Raw genomic sequence first — 22,349 nt, 5'->3', positions numbered from 1 at the left:
ACCTCTTGAAATTATTACTGTACTCTTCTGCAAAGGATCAATTCATAAATATGACTTCAATACACTTGGGAGTATTAAAGAGTAATATCTGTATGCTGAACAGCTCAAAAATTCTGTCTTCAATCATTTCTATTGCGAGCTACGGAAGAAAACCTGCTGTATTTCAAATGAAGATGAAAATAAAGAAATCCAAGACTTTAAAAAACAAAAGTACATACAGTAAATACAACTGAATATACTGTATTATAGCTGTTATACAACAAAGAGTAAATTAAAATAGTTCATGAAAGAAACACAGTAACAGGTAAGTCATTCTTAATGATAAATTGGTAAGTTCTTTAAAGCAGTGGTCCTCATTATAGAATCAAAGTATGTCTGACCATATTAAAGTTGTGATTTCTTTACTGATGACATCCTCCCATATATTAGTAATGAACACAAAGAGTCTTTGAAAATAAACAATTATTATTTCAGGCTTAATATTTGAAAAATTATTCATGCAATTTGCTTCAAGTTTTGTCTAGAAAACTCCATTAATAAAGTTAAAATTTGTATTGTATTTTTTCAGCAAATGTCAAGGAAACTGTTACAGGCAGATTCAGTGTGTGTGCAGTTTTGCATGCACGTGCACTGACACCGACAATGGCATGTGTTCAACAGGATAATAGCAAGCAGTAACATGCACAGCTTAAGGAGTGAGAAGCAATTCTGGGCTGGACAGCAATTAGGCTACAGGCTGGATGACTGAGAAAATGGGATTTTATTCTCAGCAGGGCAGATTCTTTTCTCCAAAACATCCACATTTTTTCTAGGCTCATTCCCCAGAGGTTAAGTGGCCGGGGCATGAGGCTGACCACTCACCTCCATCTAGCGCCAAGGTATGCACAGAGCTATAGCTCCATTACCACGTCTTCATGATGTGCTGCTTACTTAAGCATATAGATGACTTTACCTTTAGAAGTTCTCTACAATTAATTCTGTTCAGCAGAATATTTGGTGATTATGTGATATTCTGTTCAATATTACATGGGTGGGCAAACATTGCAACAGATGGACTAAAAGACTGGTCATAAATGTTTATTCTTCCCATATGATGAATAGATGTTGACATCTTACAAGTACTGTTTGTTGCTTATGCTTTTTGGGGTTATTTGAATGTACAATACCTCATATTTTGTAAGATTTTAACCTGTAACACTCTCCCTGAGACAGGATCCAAAAGTAATTTTCAGAATACCGAGTTTGATACAGAACATCTTTTCAGATCTATTTCTCTGAACACCACACCCAATTTCACTTTATGTTAATGCTCTCAAAGTGCTGCACACTGTACAATTTTGGCCAATTATTTCATAAACGCTCTGAGTCTAAGAACAGACCTGAAAGAATCTCTTCAGCAGTCTGACAGAAACCACCAATTTTCTAGGGCACATAGCAGTCTTAATGTACATTTGAAACCAAACAAGATCACACCATATTTCATGTACTGTTCAGCACATGTTAGGTGTGACACCTTTTGGCTTTTGACAAACTTCTATTGTATATATAATGGCCCAATCTTTTCATATAACACTTATGGTGAAGAGGATGAGGAATTGTCTTAAACTAACCATGAATTTTTGAGAATGTGGTAACACTCAGCATCTGTGACAAAAGACCCTCTCAAATAAAAACTGATTTCCTGAGAGGCTAATACTTGTTATTAATGATGACAAATTGTGAACTTCCAGTGCTTCATACACACCATATTATCGTTCGCATCACAGTTACATTTTCATTTGCTTGTAAGTGGCTATGTTATGATCTGTTTATTGCCAGAGTGACTGTGTGTAGGTGATTTTATATAATGTTTTGGGCTGTGCCATAGCTCAGCTGGTTAGTCACTGGCTTTCCAGCGCCCACATCTGGTCATGTGGGATTTGTGGTGGACAAATTGGCGCTGGGGCAGGATTTCTCAGAGTACTTTGGTTTCCCCTGTCAATCTTCATTCCACCAACTGCTCCACAATCATCATCATCTATTATCTGGGCCTGGTACAATAGGGCAGTAGTGGCCGCAGTACCAAGTGGACTCAATCTATCCCCACTAAGAATAATAATAATAAAAAAAAATGTTTTAAACTTAAAAAGAAACTTTCAGGTTCATATTTGTATCCTAAATTTAAATTCTTTTATTATATGCTATAATTTAGCATTATTTGTGTTTCATTTTTATATACCTGTTCAATATCCTACACCTCAAATTGCCTTCCAAAACCTAACAGGTTTACAGCAAAAAGTACGCTTATATGACCACCATTGTTTGTGTGTGTTTTCCCCCCACTTCAGCTTCTGAACCAATTTACAGATTTTCCTAACAACTGGTATGAACATTATACCACTGGAGGCCACCACAATGACATATATTTTCATTTACTATGATCACTAATAGGGGCACGCGGTAGCGTAGTTGGTTGAGGTACCATGCTACAAGCCGGAAGGTCATAGGTTCAAGTCCTGATGAGATCATTGGATTTTCTCAATTGACCTAATCCTTGCAGCCGCACTATGGGCCTGGGGTCAACTCAGCCTCTAACTGAAATGAGTAAAGGAATATTCTTGGGAGTAAAGGGCAGCCGGTGCGTAAGGCTGACAACCTTGCCACCATCCATGAGCCGATTGTCTAGAAAATGTAGGAACCTCAACATCTCACAACCCTATGAGCCTTCACGGCCTGTTACAGGGATACCTTTACTTACTTACTTACTTTTATGATCACTAATACCAATATAGCAGATGTGCAAACTTGTCAAATTGGAAGAGCACACTTAATTTTGGGAACTGAAATTATGTATGGTAATAGATCTTGTTAAGGAAGTTTTTAGCAGAATGTAAAATAACATGGCAGCCGTGGAAAACACTCTTTTAGCTTTCAGTGTGATGACAGAAGCTAATGAACCACTGAAACCAGACATGTGAAAACTGGAACAAAAATAAATCATAATTGTACCTACTTATTATGTAGGAAACACTGCCTGCAAGTAAATAGTTACAAAGATGGTGATGATGATGCCAAACTTTGAGGTTATATACAGTCAACCTAAAGAACACAGGATTTGCAATAAGCTCTTCACAAACATAAAAATAAAATAACAATAATAATAGAGTACTAGATATGACTAGAAATCAATGCAAGAGGAAAGCACGTTTTTTAAGTTCTGCTTGGAACTTCTTGTTTGTTGTGAAATCAAAACTGCAACCAATATAAATTGATACTTGCCCTAATATTGCACATTTATGTAGTGCTGGACACACTACACTCCTTTGGAAACAGCATTAAAAGGCAATCTCACGGCATCATTCATCAGATTTGAATTTAAACACAGTGTGCTTACAAATACAATTTCTAGGTTATTAGAATTCAAGCTTCCAACAGGTAACCCCATTTCACTGAATGTGTATTTATGGCTTATTCCAACTGAATATTCAAGCAAAAATAAACATCTCAGTCCATTTATACTGTGTCTGGTTATTCATGACTAAACAGTCATTAACACCATCTTGTCGAACTCCAGAGTTCCTGCTTTTCTGATTACAATTATGCTTGGCTTCAATACTGATGTAAAGGTGTTAGTATATATCTATATCCTGGGCTAAAATGACTTTTGTACACTTTGTCGAACCTACTCTTTGATGATGTTTTTCCATGTAAGAAGCATGAACTGCCTGGTCCCCTGGAAAACTTTTTATGAGGGCTCAATTTTTCTTTACTAATAAATATTTTACTAATTTATTTCCAACAAGCATTGTAAAACCTAAGATAAATACTTCCTTACATCTGACTTTTATATGACGAGATTTTTCTGAAATGAGCCTAACAAGAAGTTTTATGGATCTGAAAGGATCCACACCAATAACATAAACAATAATATGAGATGCTGAATATAGTTAATGCAGGGGGTTTGGTCTGTAGTCCCTGTCTCCTATTAAGGACAGTAATCAAATTATAAAACATGAATGCTTTTGTATATAAACTCTAGCAACTATAGCCCTATGTACTGCCCTTCTGCCGTTATAAATGGATTGCAGAGATGAGAACTTAAAACTGAAAACTGAATGATCTGCTACCTAAAAGTTCTAACTCTAGCTGTATAAGTTCAGAGACTTTGGTTCAGCAACAAAACTAGATTCAGGCAGTTGTGAAAAATGGAATGTGGATGTGGCATAGACCTCAAGTTAAGTAATAACAGCAAAGAAGAGAATGGACTAACAGGATTAAGGGGAAGAAAGAAATGACCAAACAAATTTGACTAGCACACACAATCTTTCACTTTAAAAGTTCTCTTGTCATCCAATCGATGGAATGATATTATTTGTCCCTCCACACAAGGGAAGAGCAAAATACTCACAGCAGACACTATGCCATTAAAAATTCTGCAATACTCAAGATAAAAAAACACATTTATTTTATAACACTATGTATCACTGCTTGATCTATTACGGCACTAGTAAGTATACATGAGAGTCCAATACAATGAATGGGCTTAAGGCATCTTCTTTTATTCAAGAGTGGGACATGGGGTAAAGGAGTAGCTCTGCTTTCAAACCATTACCAATTACTATGTAAAGAACTGATATAAATGTTTTATACAAAGTTAAATTTTCTTGAAAATATCTTTTTCCATTAAAAGTAAACTGATGTCTTGCGGCATTTACTGAATAAAATGTAACAATCAATGCCTACAGACAATTTCACTCTACAACGTTCACCAACCTGCAGCAGCCACAGAGAACAGAAAGTGCTTGCCACGTAACAAAACAAGCTGATACACACAAATATACCTACAAATCCATCTTAATTTTCAGTAATTCCAAAATTCTTGTGTAATATCCAAGTACGTTGTTAAATGCCAAAGAGGATGACACACTAGATACATTCCAGAGCATGGGAAAGTGGGAAGATGATGGGACGTTCGAAAAATGTTTGTGTCTGTTCACTACTGCCAATTTTTACTATGTACACTTCTTTGTATAAGACAGTGTCACTCATTAAACACACGATTCCGTAATTTCCATCAATAAGTCATCCTTTCCTTCTGCAGGTTCAGGTCCTAAGTTACCAACCCTCCCTTCACTGGAAGGCAGTGTCTTCTCCAGAGTGTTACTTGTCTCAGCCTTGTGACCAGTACATGAAGGGGAATCCTATATAATGGGAAACACACACACTTAGTTCATACAATTGCACAGACACAAAATATTCATACAAAACATCTTGCTAATCTGGCAGCAAATCATTTTCCATAAGTATCTAGGAGATATGAGCTGCATTTACAGGACCCTAGTAACAAAATAAATATATAATTCAATCCATGCAAACATAATGAATATGCTACAAAAATAATAGACTTGAAAAGATTCTGACGATGGTGTATACTGTACTTCTTTTGGCTTGTTTTGGACTTCATCAATCGTCTGATATGTAAAAGACAAAAGACTACGATGTTTCGGAGACTGGATCTGTCTCCGTCTTCAGGTGGGTGGGGAAGGATAAACCTACTCAGTTGGGCCCGTTAGAAAGAGCTAGTCTCAATTATTTCCAGTGACAGGCTGACAGCCTGAGTAGATTTTACCAACTTCAGTTGCCATGAAAGCTTCACATCTGACAGCTTCTCAATAATTTACAATTTGAAGCAAAGTATGAGAAAAACAGCTTACAAAATGGGAACATGATCACTCAATGTTCTTCTACAGCTAATCAAAGATGATTTATTTCTTTCAATTTGTTCCTCTATTTGTTTTTCAAGAAATGAGGCTAAAGGATTAGAGGTGTAGATACTATAAGGTCCTTATGATGGCGTATAACACGCAATAACACTAACAATGGACAAAGTCCAAAAACCCAGTATCTCTGTGGGTTAGAGGTGTGCAGTACAGAGCCACAACACCAGCATAAGAACAGTCAATGACTTTACAGAAGATATGAAGTGAAACCAGGAAGACGTTTCAACAGAAATTTTCTTATCAGTCATGGTCACATAGCAAATTACGGGATGCACTTGAAAATCAATCTTCTGGTAGTTGCAACTTATGTTTCTGGGGAAATGAGCTCAAGCAATCACACCAATACTTGCCCATGTGTCTCCACATCTTCTAGGAGTGGCAAGAGGGGCTTCGTCATCTGAGTAATGGTCCAGCTCTGCAGCATCTGTTTCCGTACCAACAGATCGCTTGGTGGTGGGCTGAAGTGTAGCATAATTACGTCCTCCTCGCAGGAATGCGTCTGCGCCACTCCTCTCATCTACCGCGGATGTAGAGATACTGGTTGTAGTCGGGGTGCTGGTGGTTGTGGTATTGGCGATGAGAGTGAGAGATATAGTGGGAGAGGTGGTTACTGTTGAACCTAGAACCAATCACAGTAATTCAGAAACACAGAAGCAGAGACCAAACGGCATTCTAAAGAAATAAAATGCCCTGGTCTGCTTGGCATTGACTGGCACGAGCCTGGATAGATTAGAGAAATAGGTGGGTCAAATTCCTTGTACACAAAGGAACTATTTCTTTGCCACCACATTCAGAATGCTTCTGGGACTTATTCAGCCTATCCCATGGATAACAAAAGGCTCTTTTTTGGAGCATAAGCGGCTGGGGCATGGAGATTACCACTTGCCCCTATCTAACGCCAAGTTCTAGAACAGGTGGAGCTTCACCTTCCTGCTCTCTGTCTATCTTAATGGCACCACGCTTAGACATAAGATCAGATTTTATCTATAATGATTACTAAGATAATGAAACAACCATGATCACCACAACGCACATATTAAGACATAGGCCTGCTTTATACAAACTGACCTTTATTGCTAAGCTCCTCTTGAGATTTACTTGACCGAGTGAAAGCAGGCATGCGACACACCCAGTGTTCAAGACCACCTGAACCTGACGAGCTTGTAGAAGCAGCAGAACTGTAACTGGTACCAAGGCCACGTCGCTGATAGAACAAGATATAGGCTGCTGCTGTCACCAAGCTTGTGTCTGCTACAGGATCTACGCGTGTATCATCAAAACAATACCAGTGCGTGTCATATGGGTTGCGGCAGTAGGCTGTAAACCAAAGGTGAGTGTCTATATGAATGTAACAGGACATCTCTAGAACCTGCAATAAAATGCAACTGGTGACAATATAGAGAAATGTGGTTATCTTATACCAGGTTTGTAAACAAGAATTGTTTATGGGCAAATGTTTCAGTACTTAATTCATGAATTTGATATTAATATATGGTTAATGAAGAAGCATGCCCACATGTCAATTTATATGTCACAAAATAATAAATTTACTGCATTAACTTCTGTTTTGAAATTCCAAGAAACTCTAAGCATAATCACAGTTTTCATTCAGACCTCAATGTGGGTACCATTTACCACAAGAAACACTTCAGGTAATACTGACTTCCTATCTGCATTTACCTGAGCATATCCTGTGTTAACAGTTGCCAAGTCGGCACTACTCTTCTCACACAATGGTGACAACTCAAGAGTTTCTCTGAATATATCACCCCTCGCCTTTAATTTAATAAGCAAACAGAAAAAGAAAGAAAGGTGACTTTGTGGAGGCCACATAACTGGTCCACTTCCTCACATTTGCCTGCCACTTTTAAGAATTTCTCACCAAAATTTCATACACTTCTGTGCTTAAATGCAGTGGGGTGCCATTCCACTGGAAGGTAAATAACACGTCTATTTCATGTTCAATATCGAAAACTTGTGGATAGACGTACAGTTACGGTGAAATATATTGTGTAGCTGCTTGATATGTATAAATTGCACTTAGGCAAAAGTGGACATGAACATAGATTTTACGAAATTATACCTGTCAGCGCCACTAATTGGGACACCAATGAATCCAAAATAAAACATCTGAAAACATGATCATTCTTTTCTAATATGGGACAACCTGAGCACATTCTTTGAAACCTAAGTACCATTTATCTCAATACCTGTATAATGACCACCCTGGAGGTCCTGACCGTGATGATTGCAGATAGCATATAGGTCATACACATTATCGTCATAGCGCAGTGGTGTCCGACGTGGTCGCTTCCATGGAGACCAACCCAGACCGCCCAGAACTCCTCCACCACCAGGAGGTGAGCCCAACATGCCTGGAGGAGCCGCTGAGTTGCCTGAAGGAGATGGTCGGTTGGCTAGATGTGGGCTCATGTCAAAACCATACAGTGGGAAGTCCACTAGTGTTGTCAACTTGGCTGGAGCCCTCTGCTTTGAAGAATGCTGCTTTTCAAAACAGAAATATAAGTCCAAATATCCTGACTACAAGATGCATACAAATTATATTCATATACTTCCTGTATTGTTATTTGAAACAGAATGCGTCATTTTCATTTATACCTACATATATCCTTCAGTTCAAATCTCAATTAGTAATAGAGTGAAATGTAGTAGAAGAAGCAGCATAGAAGAAATGAATGGCTTTGTGTAATGCCTCAGCACTGCTTGGTTTAATGGATTTCAATTCAAGATTGATTCTCTTCACAGACATGACTACATAACCTTACTTTTCCAAATGAAATATATAGCTGACTTTACTAAATCAAGTGAAATTATATACAGGGAAAACATAGTACACATGACTGTGAAATGTATATAGTCTAAAAACATTTATCTGCATTAAGTCTCTAGAAAAATCAGTGAGGACAAAAGCATAAAATATTTTGCCAGAAAGGAAACTTTTTTTGATAAATGTCTAAGTCTTAGGTTAACAAATGATGGTATTTCATAGGGTTCTGACGATGTGTATAACATTCAGAATTACTGAGGTTTTAGACTTTGTCCATTGTCTGGTATTCTAAGAACTACAAAACACATTTTGGAAACTGAATCTGTTCCAGTGATTGAGGCTACCTCTTTCTAAGGGACCCAAGAGAGTAGGCGCCTCCTTCTCACCTGAGGACAAAAACAGATCCATTTTCCAAAATGTTGTGTTCCCTCGTTTCTGGAATACTGGACGATGGACAAAGTCCAAAAATCCAGTAATTCTGAGAGAAGATAATTATAGGTGGCGTGTGGTTAAGGGTTTTAAAGGAGGTAGTCATGGCTTATTTATTATTACTATCAGGAACCTCCTGAATAAAACATACTTGTTGAAGAATGAAGAACATTATGGGAACACTGGAGAATAACCATGGTAAAAGTAAAAGTAAAGCTATCCCTGTAACAGGCCATGAAGGCCCATAGGGTTGTGAGACGCTGAGGGTCCACATTATCTAGACAATCGGCTCAAAGATGGCGGTAAGGTTGTCAGCCCTATGCACTGGCTGCGCTTTACTCCCCATGAAAATTATTTAATTAATTCCTGGTACTCATTTCTGTTAGAGGCTGAGTCAACCCCAGGGCCTTAGTGCGGCTGGAAGGATTAGGTCAACTGAAAGAAATCCAATGACCTCATAGGGACTTGAACCCGTAACCTTCTGGCTTGTAGCATAGCCCCAAATAACCGTGATACAACATACAAATTTGCAGTGTAAATGCTTGTGCAGACTTACCTGTCTGAATCGTTTGAGATGAATGACCAGAATATCTGGTAATGACCACAGTCCTAGCTTCTTCACCACTTCCTGCTTGCGGTTACAATTTGGACAATGCCAGGCATCTTCTGCACCCAGCACCTCTGCTCTGGTATACAGCTGGAATGATAAACATTTGTGTGATCGATATAAACAAGTATTGACACCAGTACACCAAGCAACCGAAGGAGAGAGAACTACAGCTTCCTCAGGAATTTGTACCATTCTGGTTTGAATGCTAGCCTTTATGCCAAAGGTTCCTGGAGATTAAATGTGAGTATGAACAAGAACTCCTAATTGTAAGTAGAAAGATTTTACAAATGTGCTCTTCTATTTCTGCATACATCACTGACAATGATATTAATGTATTACAAACACAAACTCTGCGGTCTAGTGGTCAGAGTTCCTGGCTACAGAACCAGAGGTCCCAGGTTCGATTCCTGACGTTACCAGATTTTCTTAGAAGTAGTGGGTTCGGAACGGGGTTCACTCAGCCTCGTGAGGATAACTGAAGAGCTACTTAAATGGAAAAGTAGCAGCTCCGGTTTAGAAAACCGACATTAACGGTTGTGGGAATCCAATGCGCTGACTACATGACACCCTCTATCTGCTAAAGTTGGCACTAACTTCGCCAACAAGCGGCGGTCGCTTGGTTGGTTGGTACAGTTCGCTTGCAGACTAAAAGCCACAGAATTTAGTTTGGTTTTTTAGTTAGCCATTTCATGGACATTTGTGATTTTGTCTGCATTTTGAAAGGTTGAAGGACGCCAACTTCTTGGATCACCCTGATGATTCTCATGCCAACCTTTGCTTTATCAGCTGGAAAGTTTCAGTAGCTGTTTTGTCTGCCTTGAAACAAAACATCATTCTCACTATGAAATGTCACAATGATCTGCATGGTACAAAACCTTAAACTCAACTCAGCACGACTGATAGGAGAGAAGTGACTGACCTTCTACAGGGAACATGACGGAGGAGTCAGCTTACACAGAGAAGTTGAAAAATTATCCTACGTGCTTTCAAATAGGTTTAATTGACTCAGCTGCGAAGTTATTTGTCAAACCTTGTACAAAGACAATTTTTTTAAACACAAAAATACGGCTTAACATTTAAACACCAGACTTTTAAACAGTAGTATCCTGAGCTAGCCAGAGTTTATTTAAATGTCTGCTGCTGGTGCGGGGTTAAATGCCCATTCCTGTTAGGGTGCTTTACCTCTATTTGAAAATGCTGTATCTAATACAATTGTTATGATAAATGAATGGAATTAAATTTGTTTCTATCAGGAAAGAACACTGTGTCACATATTATAACATGAGATTTGAAAATATGTACACAAATAATTATAAACTATTTTTAATTCTTTTCTTGTAATTTTGATGCATCCTGTAGAAATAGTTTCCCACTTCTTCAGATAGTAGTTCTGCATTATAAAACCATTCCTGCTTGTAACACTTGAAATATTTTCACATTCTCTGGCACCATAAAACAGTTGGAAGCAATAAAGTCATTTGGTTCTCTGCTGGCAAGTTTCACATCTTTGTTACGCCTTCAGATATTCCAGTCTTTTGACTAAATGGCACAGAAATTATAACATGGCTAGTCTCAAGAAAGGTTAGAGGGAATAATCATTGTTCCTTACTTCAGTGCCAAGCCATTGCAGCTGAGATACAGAGTTCATTCAGTTTTCTGTGAGTTCAAAGTGATTTTGAATATTGTAGTTGCATTTTAACATTTAATGGCAGTGAAACATTGTTCAGATGATGATGAAACAGAAAGGCAATTGAAATACAAGATATGTGCTTTCTCGGGTGCTTCAAGGAGTATTACACAAAGGTGAGATTCGGATACATGACATGGGGGTTGAAACCTGTATATACGTCAAGCAGATAACAAAAAAAATGTATACTGAATTTTACTGTGTTTAAAAATAAATATTTAGGATTGTGCATAAGCTTCTACTAGTGGCAGGTGCACGAGCTTCCGCTAGTGGTGTTTAAGTGCCCGAATATACAAATCGGGGTTCTTTGGGTACGACAACCACACTCATCAGTGTACTGATCGGAGCACTTCGGACGTTAACAGTTAATAAATTCAACAACAATGATTGTATCTACACAGCTCACATATTGTGTTATTTGAAACCAGCTAGTCAACCAGTGACAATAAATAAAATTAAAATCAAAACAGAATTTTACATTAACATTTGAATCAGCACCATCACCTCAAAGCATTCCTCAAGGGTAACAGCACCACCTTGTTCAGCATTCATTTTCAGCTGTTTCACACTAGCGTGTTCCTCCATTTGGTCACTATCATCTGCAATGGTGCTGCAACAAGAAAATGAAATAGTCTCACCTCGTACATCATGGTATGTTAAAATTGAGCATTTTATGTGAATCTGAAATAGTGCAATATCAAAAATATTAATAGTCTCATTTTCAAGAAGTTTGAAACAATGCAAATCCTCAAAAAATTTGGCAAGAATCTCATATGCATTTCAAAATTTGTCTTGAATTATGTAAGGTCTTCAGGAATGCATCCTTCGCATAAAATGCAACCACACTGCATATTCTTTTGACAGATGTGAAACTTGGTCACTCTGAGAAAGGAAACAGATTAGGATCTGTGGTCTAGAGGTGAGAGTTCTTGGCTATGGATCCAGAGGTCCTGGATTCGATTCCGGGCGCTGCCAGATTTCCTGAGAAGTAGTAATGGAGTCCACTCAGCCTCATGAGGATAACTGAAGAGCTATTTCAAGGAAATAGCATCTCCGGTCTAGAAAACCGAGATTAACAGCTGTGGGGATCCGCTGCGCTGACCATGTGACACCCTCTATCCGCTAAATTTGGCAGTAACTTCATAAATAAGTGGCGGTCACTCGGTCGGTATGGTTCGCTTGGGGACTACAGGCCACAGGGTTAGGATCTTTCAAAATAAAGTGACAAGGAGAGCATATTAATCTAAAATAGCTAAAAAGCAAAGGATTGGAGACGGACAGAGACTATGAGGATTTGGATTAGCTGACAATAGGATCCAGTAAACATGCAGATAAACCTTTAGTCTCCGTTTTATTCAGATCGTCTGACAATTTAATTGCCTACAACCCATTTAAGGAATAAATGAAAAGTAGAATAAAATAATAAAGGGTTACAGATTGGTATATCAAACATAGGCTACATTGGTACAGACTGGACGAGGTTTTTGCAAAAATGGTGATGAGCACTTAGGTTCCATTAAGAGCACCTAATTCCTTGAAAGTCTTAATTAACTATCATCTATTTAAGGAAGACAATGTATCATGGAGTTAATCTGTTACTTATGTTTGGTAATGTAACCCTATTTATAGTTCGGAAATGTCTATATATGACATGGAGTTAGACTGTACATTGCTACACACATCCTTACATGTACATGCCTGGAAAAACAACACAAATTATATTACAAGACAGTGTGACTTGAAACTCTGTTGGATCTGGACAGATAATTCTATACTACTTCTACATTGTGTAAGACTTGAGGCTTTCACGGTGGTGACTATGAAGAAAGCAGTCTTCTGGGATTTGGCACCGTGTATATGTGGTGTTAACCGACTGCAGACTGCTTTTACCGGTTCTCACGGTCTCTTCGCTTGCGGATTTCTTATATTTTTCTTCTACCCTGAATATGGACGCGATACGTTCCTCCAAAACGTCGGTTAACACCACATATACACAGTGCCAAATCCCAGAAGACTGCTTTCTACTTCTACATTATTTACCAAAGCTTCGTGTTCTGCCACATACCTCTCCTTCCCCTGCAGGTCCCATTCTAAGACCAGTTTGAGGTGAGGGGGTCCAGCATCTTCTTCACAGAGAGCCAATGCCTGTTCCACAGCTTCCATGTATAACGGATGGTCAAGTGTTGGGTCAAGATATGTTGGCGATCCATCCCCCAGTCCATCTGCAATTCTCATGTAGAACAGCGGAATCTGAGGGCAAATACACAGTAACAACATTATTTTCATTACCTCCTTATTTATAATTGTTTAATGTTTAATTATTATTATTTATTCAAAATCTCTGTAAAATAATGAACTAGAAAGTAACAAGTTTTAAATTTTCGTACACTGCCAAAAGTAAAACGACAAGGTCTATCACAAGTGATTCTTCAGTTTAAACTGCATATATTAACTGAATTTTTTGATGCTGATTAAAAATGTTGTTGTTGATCTGCAGCACAGCCTTGCGAGAAATGCTGACACCAGCGAATCGGTAAATCATTGTTCGACAAGATGGTGTATATGTTAGAACAGCACGTGTTTATAATAATATTTTATTCTACTGGCAGTGTAGTTCAGGTTCAACAACTTCTATTTTTGTACGAATAAACACGACATTCAGAAAGCAGTTGTTAGTGCACATAACGTTTGTATGTTCACGCTACAGTTTAAGCTCCTTAGTTCTATGTAATTTATTTCAATTAAAACAAGTACTGTTATAAGTGAAACAGTCTGGTAAGCACAAACAGTGATTCTGTAATGTTAACACAACAGTTTTAAAGCAAAATTTATTAGAGACTTCTGTAGGTGTTCATGGTCGCCACCAGTCAATAATGTAACAGCAAAGAAAAGTTCCATCTTCTGGGATATAATGTTGTGTAGTTTGATGAAAGTCAACCGATGTTTATGAGAACATATCACCTCCATCTTTGGGGATGAAGAGTAAGTCAAGCAAGAAACCAGCATGAAGCAGGTTTCAAGGTCTGCACCCAGCAAGCAGAGCTGCTGTTTACTTCAGGTTCGTGTCTTGTTAGAATTACTCTTCAGCAGCCAAGATGCAGGCAATATATTCCTACAAAATGTCAGCTCACTTCCACTACACTACACAGTATTATGTTCCAGAAGAGAAAAGATCTTCATTGCCACAAGTATAAGAACCTCAAATCCAACATGTAATAGCAAGTTCTCTATTTTAAACTTTTAACATACAGCATTTAAACCTCACTTATGGGAACATTTTGTCTCATTTGCCAATTAAAGATCTACAGCTCTAAAGGTAAAGCTATCCTTCTAACAGGCTGTGGAGGCCCATAGGGTTGAGAGACATCGAGGCTCCCACATTTTCTAGACATTCAGCTCACAGATGGCGGTGAGGTTGTCAGCCTTATGCGCCGGCCACCCTTTACCCCCCAGGAACATTCCTGGTACTCATTTCTGTTAAGAGGATGAGTCAATCCCAGGGCCATAGAGCAGCCGGAAGGATTAGGTAAACTGAAAAAAAAAAATCCAATGACCCCATCAGGAATCGAACCCGCTACATTCCAGCTTGTAGCACAGTGCCTCAACCAACTACACTACCGCGTGCCCCAGTTCTACTACTGTATATTTACAGCGTCTAAATACTTTACTAAATAATTCACTTAACTAACTAGTCTAATTAAATTTCTGAACACATATGAAACATCATTAATAATCAAATACTGTCCTTCCCTTGTTCAGAACGCTTTCACAGCTGCTTAAGGTGATTCAACACAGATCTGAGATGCAAATCTGGAAGTGCCTAGTGACGCTGGCTCTTTCAAATACCAGAGTGTTTTAGGACGTTTTCTATTGCCACCACAGTTTTCAAGGTCTTTTTGGTCATGTGATATTTATTTCAGAAACATCATATGAATTTAAATATTTTATAATGAAAATAATTCTAAAGAAAGTGTGATGTATGTTTCAGGTACAGCAGAACTTAAGATCATGCTGTTAAAAAATAAAGTAATAATCAAATTATAAAACATTTTACGTACATCCTGTGAACTGACAAGAATGTCATCATGGAGCACAGCATTCATCTCCTTGAGTATCAGCTTCTGAAGGTCTTCGTAAGATGTCTCACGATCAACCTGCATAGTGTAGGGACTGCTGAACCTTGCACAGTGATCTTCAACCAGCAAGAGATTCACCCAGCACAGCAAAACATATGCCCCACCTCCATCATCTGTTGCCTCCTTTAGTTGTGGCAGCTCCAAACAGTATACAGGGTCTGTTTCTTTGATACTCAACACAGGCTCGGAATCTACACATGTAAAATGTTACTGACAAATCACTGTTCCACATGTATTTCGGAAGTCCATCTACCGTGCAGAATGTCACATTCTGAAAGGTCTGATTTTAACTCTTTAGAGCCCAGAGGTTCTACATGTACCATCTGCTTTAACATACTAAATCCTGCATTCTGTTCACAGAATGCATATGTGTGTTTTGTATGGGTTTGTATGTATGTGACAATTTCCCTAAAAACTATTAACTTGCTGGTCTCTGTAGTGCAGACAAAACGTGTTTCCTGTGAGGTATGAACTGAATTTTTATAAATTACTTAGAAGAAATTCAGTCTTTAAACAGTTAAGAAGAAAATGGGGAGGGAACTAATGGGAGCAGAGATCCCATGTTATTTTTCAATAAAAAAAGGAAAAAGAAAAATAAGAGAAATAATTGTACATCTGTGAAACTTAGAAAATAACAGTGTACACTGAATATATAAAAAAAATCTGTTTATCTATGTACACAAAATATAACTATAATCCAAAATATACACTAATACCAGTCAAAATCAGCATAATGCGTACAACTTATAAAAATACTTAAAGCATAGTATCCACACAAAACAGCAGCTCTTGTTAAATATTTCTGCTAAGGGTGACAACAATCAAAGGACACCCACAAAACAATTTTCACCTTCATGAATCTTCAATCTTACATCTTTCTAAATCATAAACCATCACTCTTCTAACATAACAGAGCTCTTGAAGCAGAGTTACTTTCTCAGAAGAAACGTGAGTCACATTTACATCACATTCTTCCATAAATGAAAAACGGAGTTATCAATGTTTACAACTATAATCCAGAAATACAGAACAAAACAAACAGGGCATATTATCATGCAGCATATTAGTGTTACTCTCTGTATCATAAGTTTAAAGCCCTTTATAATCAAACAAAATTTTAATGAACTATACCTGAAAATGTTCTGTGGAAGCCAAGATCATCCACCTCTGTAAGCAGCATGTGGGACTCCGCAATACCGGTGTCAGAAGCTAGTAGTTCTCTCAGCTCACGTACTTCTGAGTGTATTGGTAAAGAAAGCCCTAGTTTCACCTGGACAAAAGGAACACTGTTCTCTCAGAATCATAAAATTCACACAATGTTTAGTCTCAAAACAAAACAGTGTATTACCAATTCAGGCCTAGGCAATTGGGAGTGTTGTGGACATTTGGTAAATTATAGATTCTTGGACAGACACACAGAGATTCCAGAAATATTAATTGATTTACTTCCATCTTCCTATTCATATTTGTGGGAGAAATTAATAACAAAAAATCTGCCGACAGACACACAGCTATCAAAGCAACAAGGGATGCAAATGCATGGTAGCAAGAGACACTTGTTCCAATGCACCAATCTGCACAATGGTTCTTGGTATACAAATGGCCACAAATTTTGAAATACTAATGATTTAATACATATAAGTGTTTCCAGATGTATTCTAATTATTCCATCCTCTTCAGAATCTCTTCTGTTCATACAGAATTCACATGCACTGAAAACTCTGACACAAACTGACATTATAAGAACATTTAGTGAATAACAGTGATTGTCTGTTTTGCAGACAAATGCATCCCTTACATATTCAATTACTCCCATGTACAGCAACTTATTCTGATATGACACCTCACCAGGTACGGTAAAGTTGACCTTGTGCTTAATTACTTAAGCACTATGCCGTGAAGACATAACGGAGAAGTGGAGGTATAGTTCCACCATTCTTGACCTCGGCATTACATGGAGGTGAGTGGTCAGCTTCATGTCCTTGTCACTTTAACTCCCATCCTGGTAAGAACCCCTAGTAGCCATTGGATAAGAGTCTGGGGCCAGTTGCAAAATCTTGCACTGTAAGGAATCAAATCCAGGCAGTCCGGCCAACAGACCATACCTCATAGCTATAATGACTGAGCTATTCCAACTCACCTCTCCAAGCCAAATTTATTCTGTTTCAATTTCAAAAATATGGAATTGACTCTTGTATGTGATATTCTGAATGCTGAATTTATTCATGATCCATTTATCTGAACATATGACAAAAAACAAGGCCAATTTCTATTTTCTGTTTGTGAATTTAAAAATTGTTGGACTCTGTCCAGCACTGGACTGGAATGCGATTTCTGTGAGTGCTACACTGAGTAAAACAGAGAATCTTACAGGGCTGTAAAATCTACATCATCTCAATAGACCTAATAATGAAGACCAATCATATTCAAGAGCAAAAGAAGTACTTCTTGCGGCAGATCCTATTAAGGTATGATACAGCTCAACTGCTCATATGATGTTCCTTATACTACACATTTCAATAATAGCTTAAATGAAACGTACTTGTCGTGGTTGCTGTGAAGTATATAACACTGTAACATAGATGGCTCTCCTTTGATTTTGGGGGACAGGCACTGATACACAGAGGAAGGGGTCAAAAGTGTTGCTTTGGCGTTGGCAGCGTGGACACGTAAGCGATGATCGAAACTGAGCTTGGAACACAGCGTGTACAAAACTGTTGTTGCACCGCACATGGTTTGCGAGTGTTTCTGCTGCTACCACATCATCCGGTCGTCCAAATGAGTTCTGCAATGAAAAAATTAACACTTTGATATGGAAAAGACTACACCTGTTATGTACTGGTGTGTTACCTTGCACATTGTGGACATGTTTGTACCACTTTATATATATATTTGTATATACGTACATACATATACATGTACACGCACAAAATCCATGTATTTATCGTCTGTCAATATTGCAACACTTGTTTATTCACTACTTTTATTTTATTGCTAGTGGGGTGGGACTAAGTCCCTTGTACTGCGGCCACTTCTGGCCTATCGTACCAGCCTCAGATGATACGTGAGGGTGATTGTGGAGCAATTGGTGGAATGAATTGGCAGGGGAAACCGAAGTACTCGGAGAAAACCTGCCCCAGCGCCACTCTGTCCACCGCAAGTCCCACTTGACCAGACCCGGGATCAAACCTGTTGCGGCGCAGTGGGAAGCCAGCGAGCCGAGCTATGGCACGGCCTTATTCACTACTTAATCTTAATCTTAGTTTACTATTTTACACTTTGACACAACATGTTTCGGCCCCAAATGGCCATCTTCAGGTACCATGATATGTTACAAATATTTTATTAAATTATGTTAAAACTGCTACACTGTGTTAGTCAACATCACATGCTGTACTTCTCTTTTCAAGGTAAAACAAGATAAAATCCATTAAAATTTCTATTTCACCACACAAGGGGTGATTGTTCATAAATGTATATCTGTCCCAGGTGTTTTGTTTTGGCACCTGGGACAGATATACATTTATGAACAATGGATGTCACCCCATGTGAGGTGAATAGAAATGTTAACGGATTTTATCTTGTTTTAGCTTGAAAAGAGAAGTACAGCAGTGATTTTAACATGGACTAACACAGTGTAGCAGTTTTAACATAGTTAAATATAATATCTGTAACATATCAAGACACCTGAAGTTGGCCATTTGGGGCCAAAACATGTACTGTCAAAGTGTAAAATGTTAAACTAAGATTAAGATTAAGTAGTGAATAAACAAGTGTTGCAATACTGATGGATGATAAATACATGGACGTTAAGTTAAACAATTGCAACAGGATGCTGAAATATAGACACATACACAAAACTCTGTGAGAATTTGAAAGTAACTTTCAAAGTATTCAATCCTTGAAACCTCTACAAATCTCCCATTCATATCAAAGCGGCCACTGGGTGCCACCTAATTATCCCAGGAATTAGTTAAAAATGGTTTTTATAGTAAAATAAAACAAGTTGTGGTGTTTCCTGTTACATTGTTACTGTTTCTTCTACCATTTCTTTATCAACAGTTAAGACCACTGTAACAAGCATGGGTTATGTAGGTAAAAATATATATAATATATACATCAACTATCATTTTAATATTGCCATAAATATAAATGCTAACTGACTTTTGTATCTGATATATTAGCGTCAGTCAGTCATGTGATAAAATCATATCATACAGTTTAAGTGCCTCCACCACTCCAGGTCACTTTCAGGGAACTTCTCCTTCACAACTTTACTTTAGGGCTGAAGTTATGGCACTGATATTCAAAGATCACAGAATGAGGCTTTACAATTCTTGAAAAATAAATCAAATTATATTCAGGAGGACCATTAATGGTCAAGATATTGAATGAACTCGAAGAATAAAATCCTGCATTGATGACACAAGCCCTGCCCAGATCTTAAGACGAGACTGAGTTTTACTGGATGGAGCCTTGAAATTATAAACTGAGCAATCACATGGGGCTGTAAGACAAAGACCGGCAAGTCGGAAGCCTAGGATGGTAGGCTCTTACATCTAGATTTGAGGAGTCTCGACATGAACACAGTGTAGAGGCTTAAGAAAGACTCAAGCTGGAAGGTCGCAGGGTAGAATCCCGATGATGTCATTGGATTTTTCAATTTACCTAATCCCTCCACCTTCCCTGGTGTCGACTCAGCCATGAGTACCAGAAAATCTTCCTGGGGGCTAAAGGGCAGCCGGCGCATAAGGCTTACAACCTTACCGCCATCTATGAGCCGACTGTATACAAAATGTGGGCGCTTCGACGTCTCACAACCCTATGGGCCTCCCAGGCCTGTTACAGGGATAGATTTACCTTTTACCTATTAAGTGAGTTAATTAATAATAATAATAACCTGTGGGCGCTACAGTCCATGACGAACCTTGACCTCCGTTTTATAGCATCTTAATTATACTGATCACAGTGGCCGCGCGGTCTAAGGCATGAAATGTCTTCGCCGCTTGAACACTGGGATCGTGCGTTCGAATCCCACCCAAGGCATGGATGTATGTGTTTATTCTGCGTTTGTGATAGGTGGCGGCCTTGCGACGGGTTGATTCCCCATCCAACAAGTCCTACCGACTGTTTTCGATTAAGAAACTTAAGTGAAACAACGCTTTTCATGGATGTCCTATGCTCCAAATTGGAGCTGCACAAGAGGAAAAGGGGGAAGAAGAATAATACAGTCGGTAGGACTCCTTGAGTGGGCGTCATCCCGCCGCAAGGCCCTTACATACACAAGAAAACACAAACACAGACAAACATCCATGTCTCGAATTGGATTTGGACCGGCGAAGACAGTTCATGCCTTAGAGCCGAGCAGCAACTTGAGTTATTGTAATTAACATGAATACTGCGAGTCTGCGGCTGAGTGGATTTGGTTAAGTAACTATAAGACCTAAGTCATTCCGCTGCCACGTACCAGTACAGTTATACTCGAGTACACGCGGAAACAGGTTTTCCGCCATAAAACACAAACTCAAATATTCCTCTACTGTAGTTGAGAACACGTGACGCAAGTAGTCAGCTGTTTAGTCACGCCACCGGTGACGATAAGTAAGCTACGCGGGGGAATACAGTCATTTCATACGCGTATGTTCCATTGTCTTTTGTTCAAAAAGCATTTCCTCTTGCCAGGAGTATATAGACATGCAGCATTTGAGGTTCCCACTGCGGTGGTTATGAAGAGCAATATCTTCTGGCTTATAACACCATGTAGTCCGCTGAAAGCCAACAAACCGGCTTGCCACCTGCTTTCACGATAGTATCTTGCTCGGGTTATTCGACCCTGAAGATGGAAGCGATATGTTCCTCAGTAAAGTCTGTTGACTTTCAACGGACTACACGAAGTTACATCCCAGAAGACAATGCTCTTCAGTAAGAAGATAGATAGTAATAGATGTACAATAAATAATTTAATGTCAATCATTTGTGAGGTTCTATCCCAGTGCTCTCTCATATTATGCGTACAACGGTACGCGCATCTTAGCAAATGCTCGAGCAATCGTGGAGAAACTACGGCCTAATTCTTGTCTGCAGCGTAACCACTCGCTTAGCGTGCAAACACCATTCAGAAAACATGAGTATCAAAATAATTCTTTACTTTCTAGCGCGTTTTACACGCGAGACAGCTGCCTTGACTGATTCTTGTTTGAAGAACATGAATGACAACAGTAAAACAGGAAAGTAATACGCAACGATGCGTATACAATTATTTGAAATAAGTCGTAATATTCCATTATTTTCCTACAAATATTCACAGGTAAAGGTAAAGCTGAGAACATAAAGTTCATGGAGGTAGGCCTAGGCCCACTGGGGCTGTAGTGCCATGGAAAATAAAAAGGTAAAGCTGTCCCTGTGCTTAACTAATTAAGCACTACACCATGAAGGCGTATGGGGGAGTGGATGTATAGATCAACATTTTATTGACCTCGGCATTAGCTAGATGTGAGTAGTCAGCTTCACGCCCCTGCCGCTTTACCCCCGGGGAAAGAACCCCCGGTAGCCATCGGATAGGAGGCTGGGCGGGCCCCAGAGCCGGTCCAGACGATATGGAGAAAATTTTGACCCTACCAGGACTCGAACTCCGACCTCTCAGCCGTCCAACCCGTAGGCAGTCGCTATACCGTCTGCGCTACTCTGGATCACACAAGGAGAAGCACGAAAACAACCGGAATAGCGGTAACCCGACCGAGATTAGAACACGATACCCCCTTTCCGCTACCACTAAATCAATCTACTCGGGTTTTTTTTTATTGCTAGTGGGGTGGGACTAAGTCCCTTGTACTGCGGCCACTTCTGGCCTATTGTACCAGCCCCAGATGATAGGTGAGGGCGATTGTGGAGCAATTGATGGAATGAAGATTGGCAGGGGAAACCGAAGTACTCGGAGAAA

The 22,349-nt window shown here is 38.9% G+C and overlaps 1 protein-coding gene across 1 annotated transcript in view; it reads right to left on the bottom strand.

The window, feature by feature from the left end:
• Positions 1-2,723: 2,723 nt before the first annotated feature.
• The window catches only part of LOC111870036 (ubiquitin carboxyl-terminal hydrolase 31), a 51,346-nt gene continuing 31,720 nt past the window's right edge, over positions 2,724-22,349 (bottom strand). Inside the window, exons 2-11 of the mRNA XM_023861986.2 lie at positions 17,952-18,194; positions 16,541-16,679; positions 15,332-15,600; positions 13,339-13,523; positions 11,778-11,883; positions 9,533-9,673; positions 7,970-8,261; positions 6,828-7,076; positions 6,110-6,378; positions 2,724-5,180 (exon numbers count right to left, since the gene is read on the bottom strand). Of these exons, the coding sequence (XP_023717754.1) occupies positions 5,028-5,180; positions 6,110-6,378; positions 6,828-7,076; positions 7,970-8,261; positions 9,533-9,673; positions 11,778-11,883; positions 13,339-13,523; positions 15,332-15,600; positions 16,541-16,679; positions 17,952-18,194 (2,046 nt within the window). The 3' untranslated portion in view covers positions 2,724-5,027. The remainder of the gene's footprint in view (positions 5,181-6,109; positions 6,379-6,827; positions 7,077-7,969; positions 8,262-9,532; positions 9,674-11,777; positions 11,884-13,338; positions 13,524-15,331; positions 15,601-16,540; positions 16,680-17,951; positions 18,195-22,349) is intronic.

This window comes from Cryptotermes secundus, unplaced genomic scaffold, assembly GCF_002891405.2.
Source record: "Cryptotermes secundus unplaced genomic scaffold, Csec_1.0 scaffold109, whole genome shotgun sequence".
In the NCBI taxonomy this organism is placed as follows: domain Eukaryota; kingdom Metazoa; phylum Arthropoda; class Insecta; order Blattodea; family Kalotermitidae; genus Cryptotermes; species Cryptotermes secundus.
Note: the sequence above shows the minus strand (reverse complement) of the source record. Positions and strands in the feature narration are given on the sequence as shown.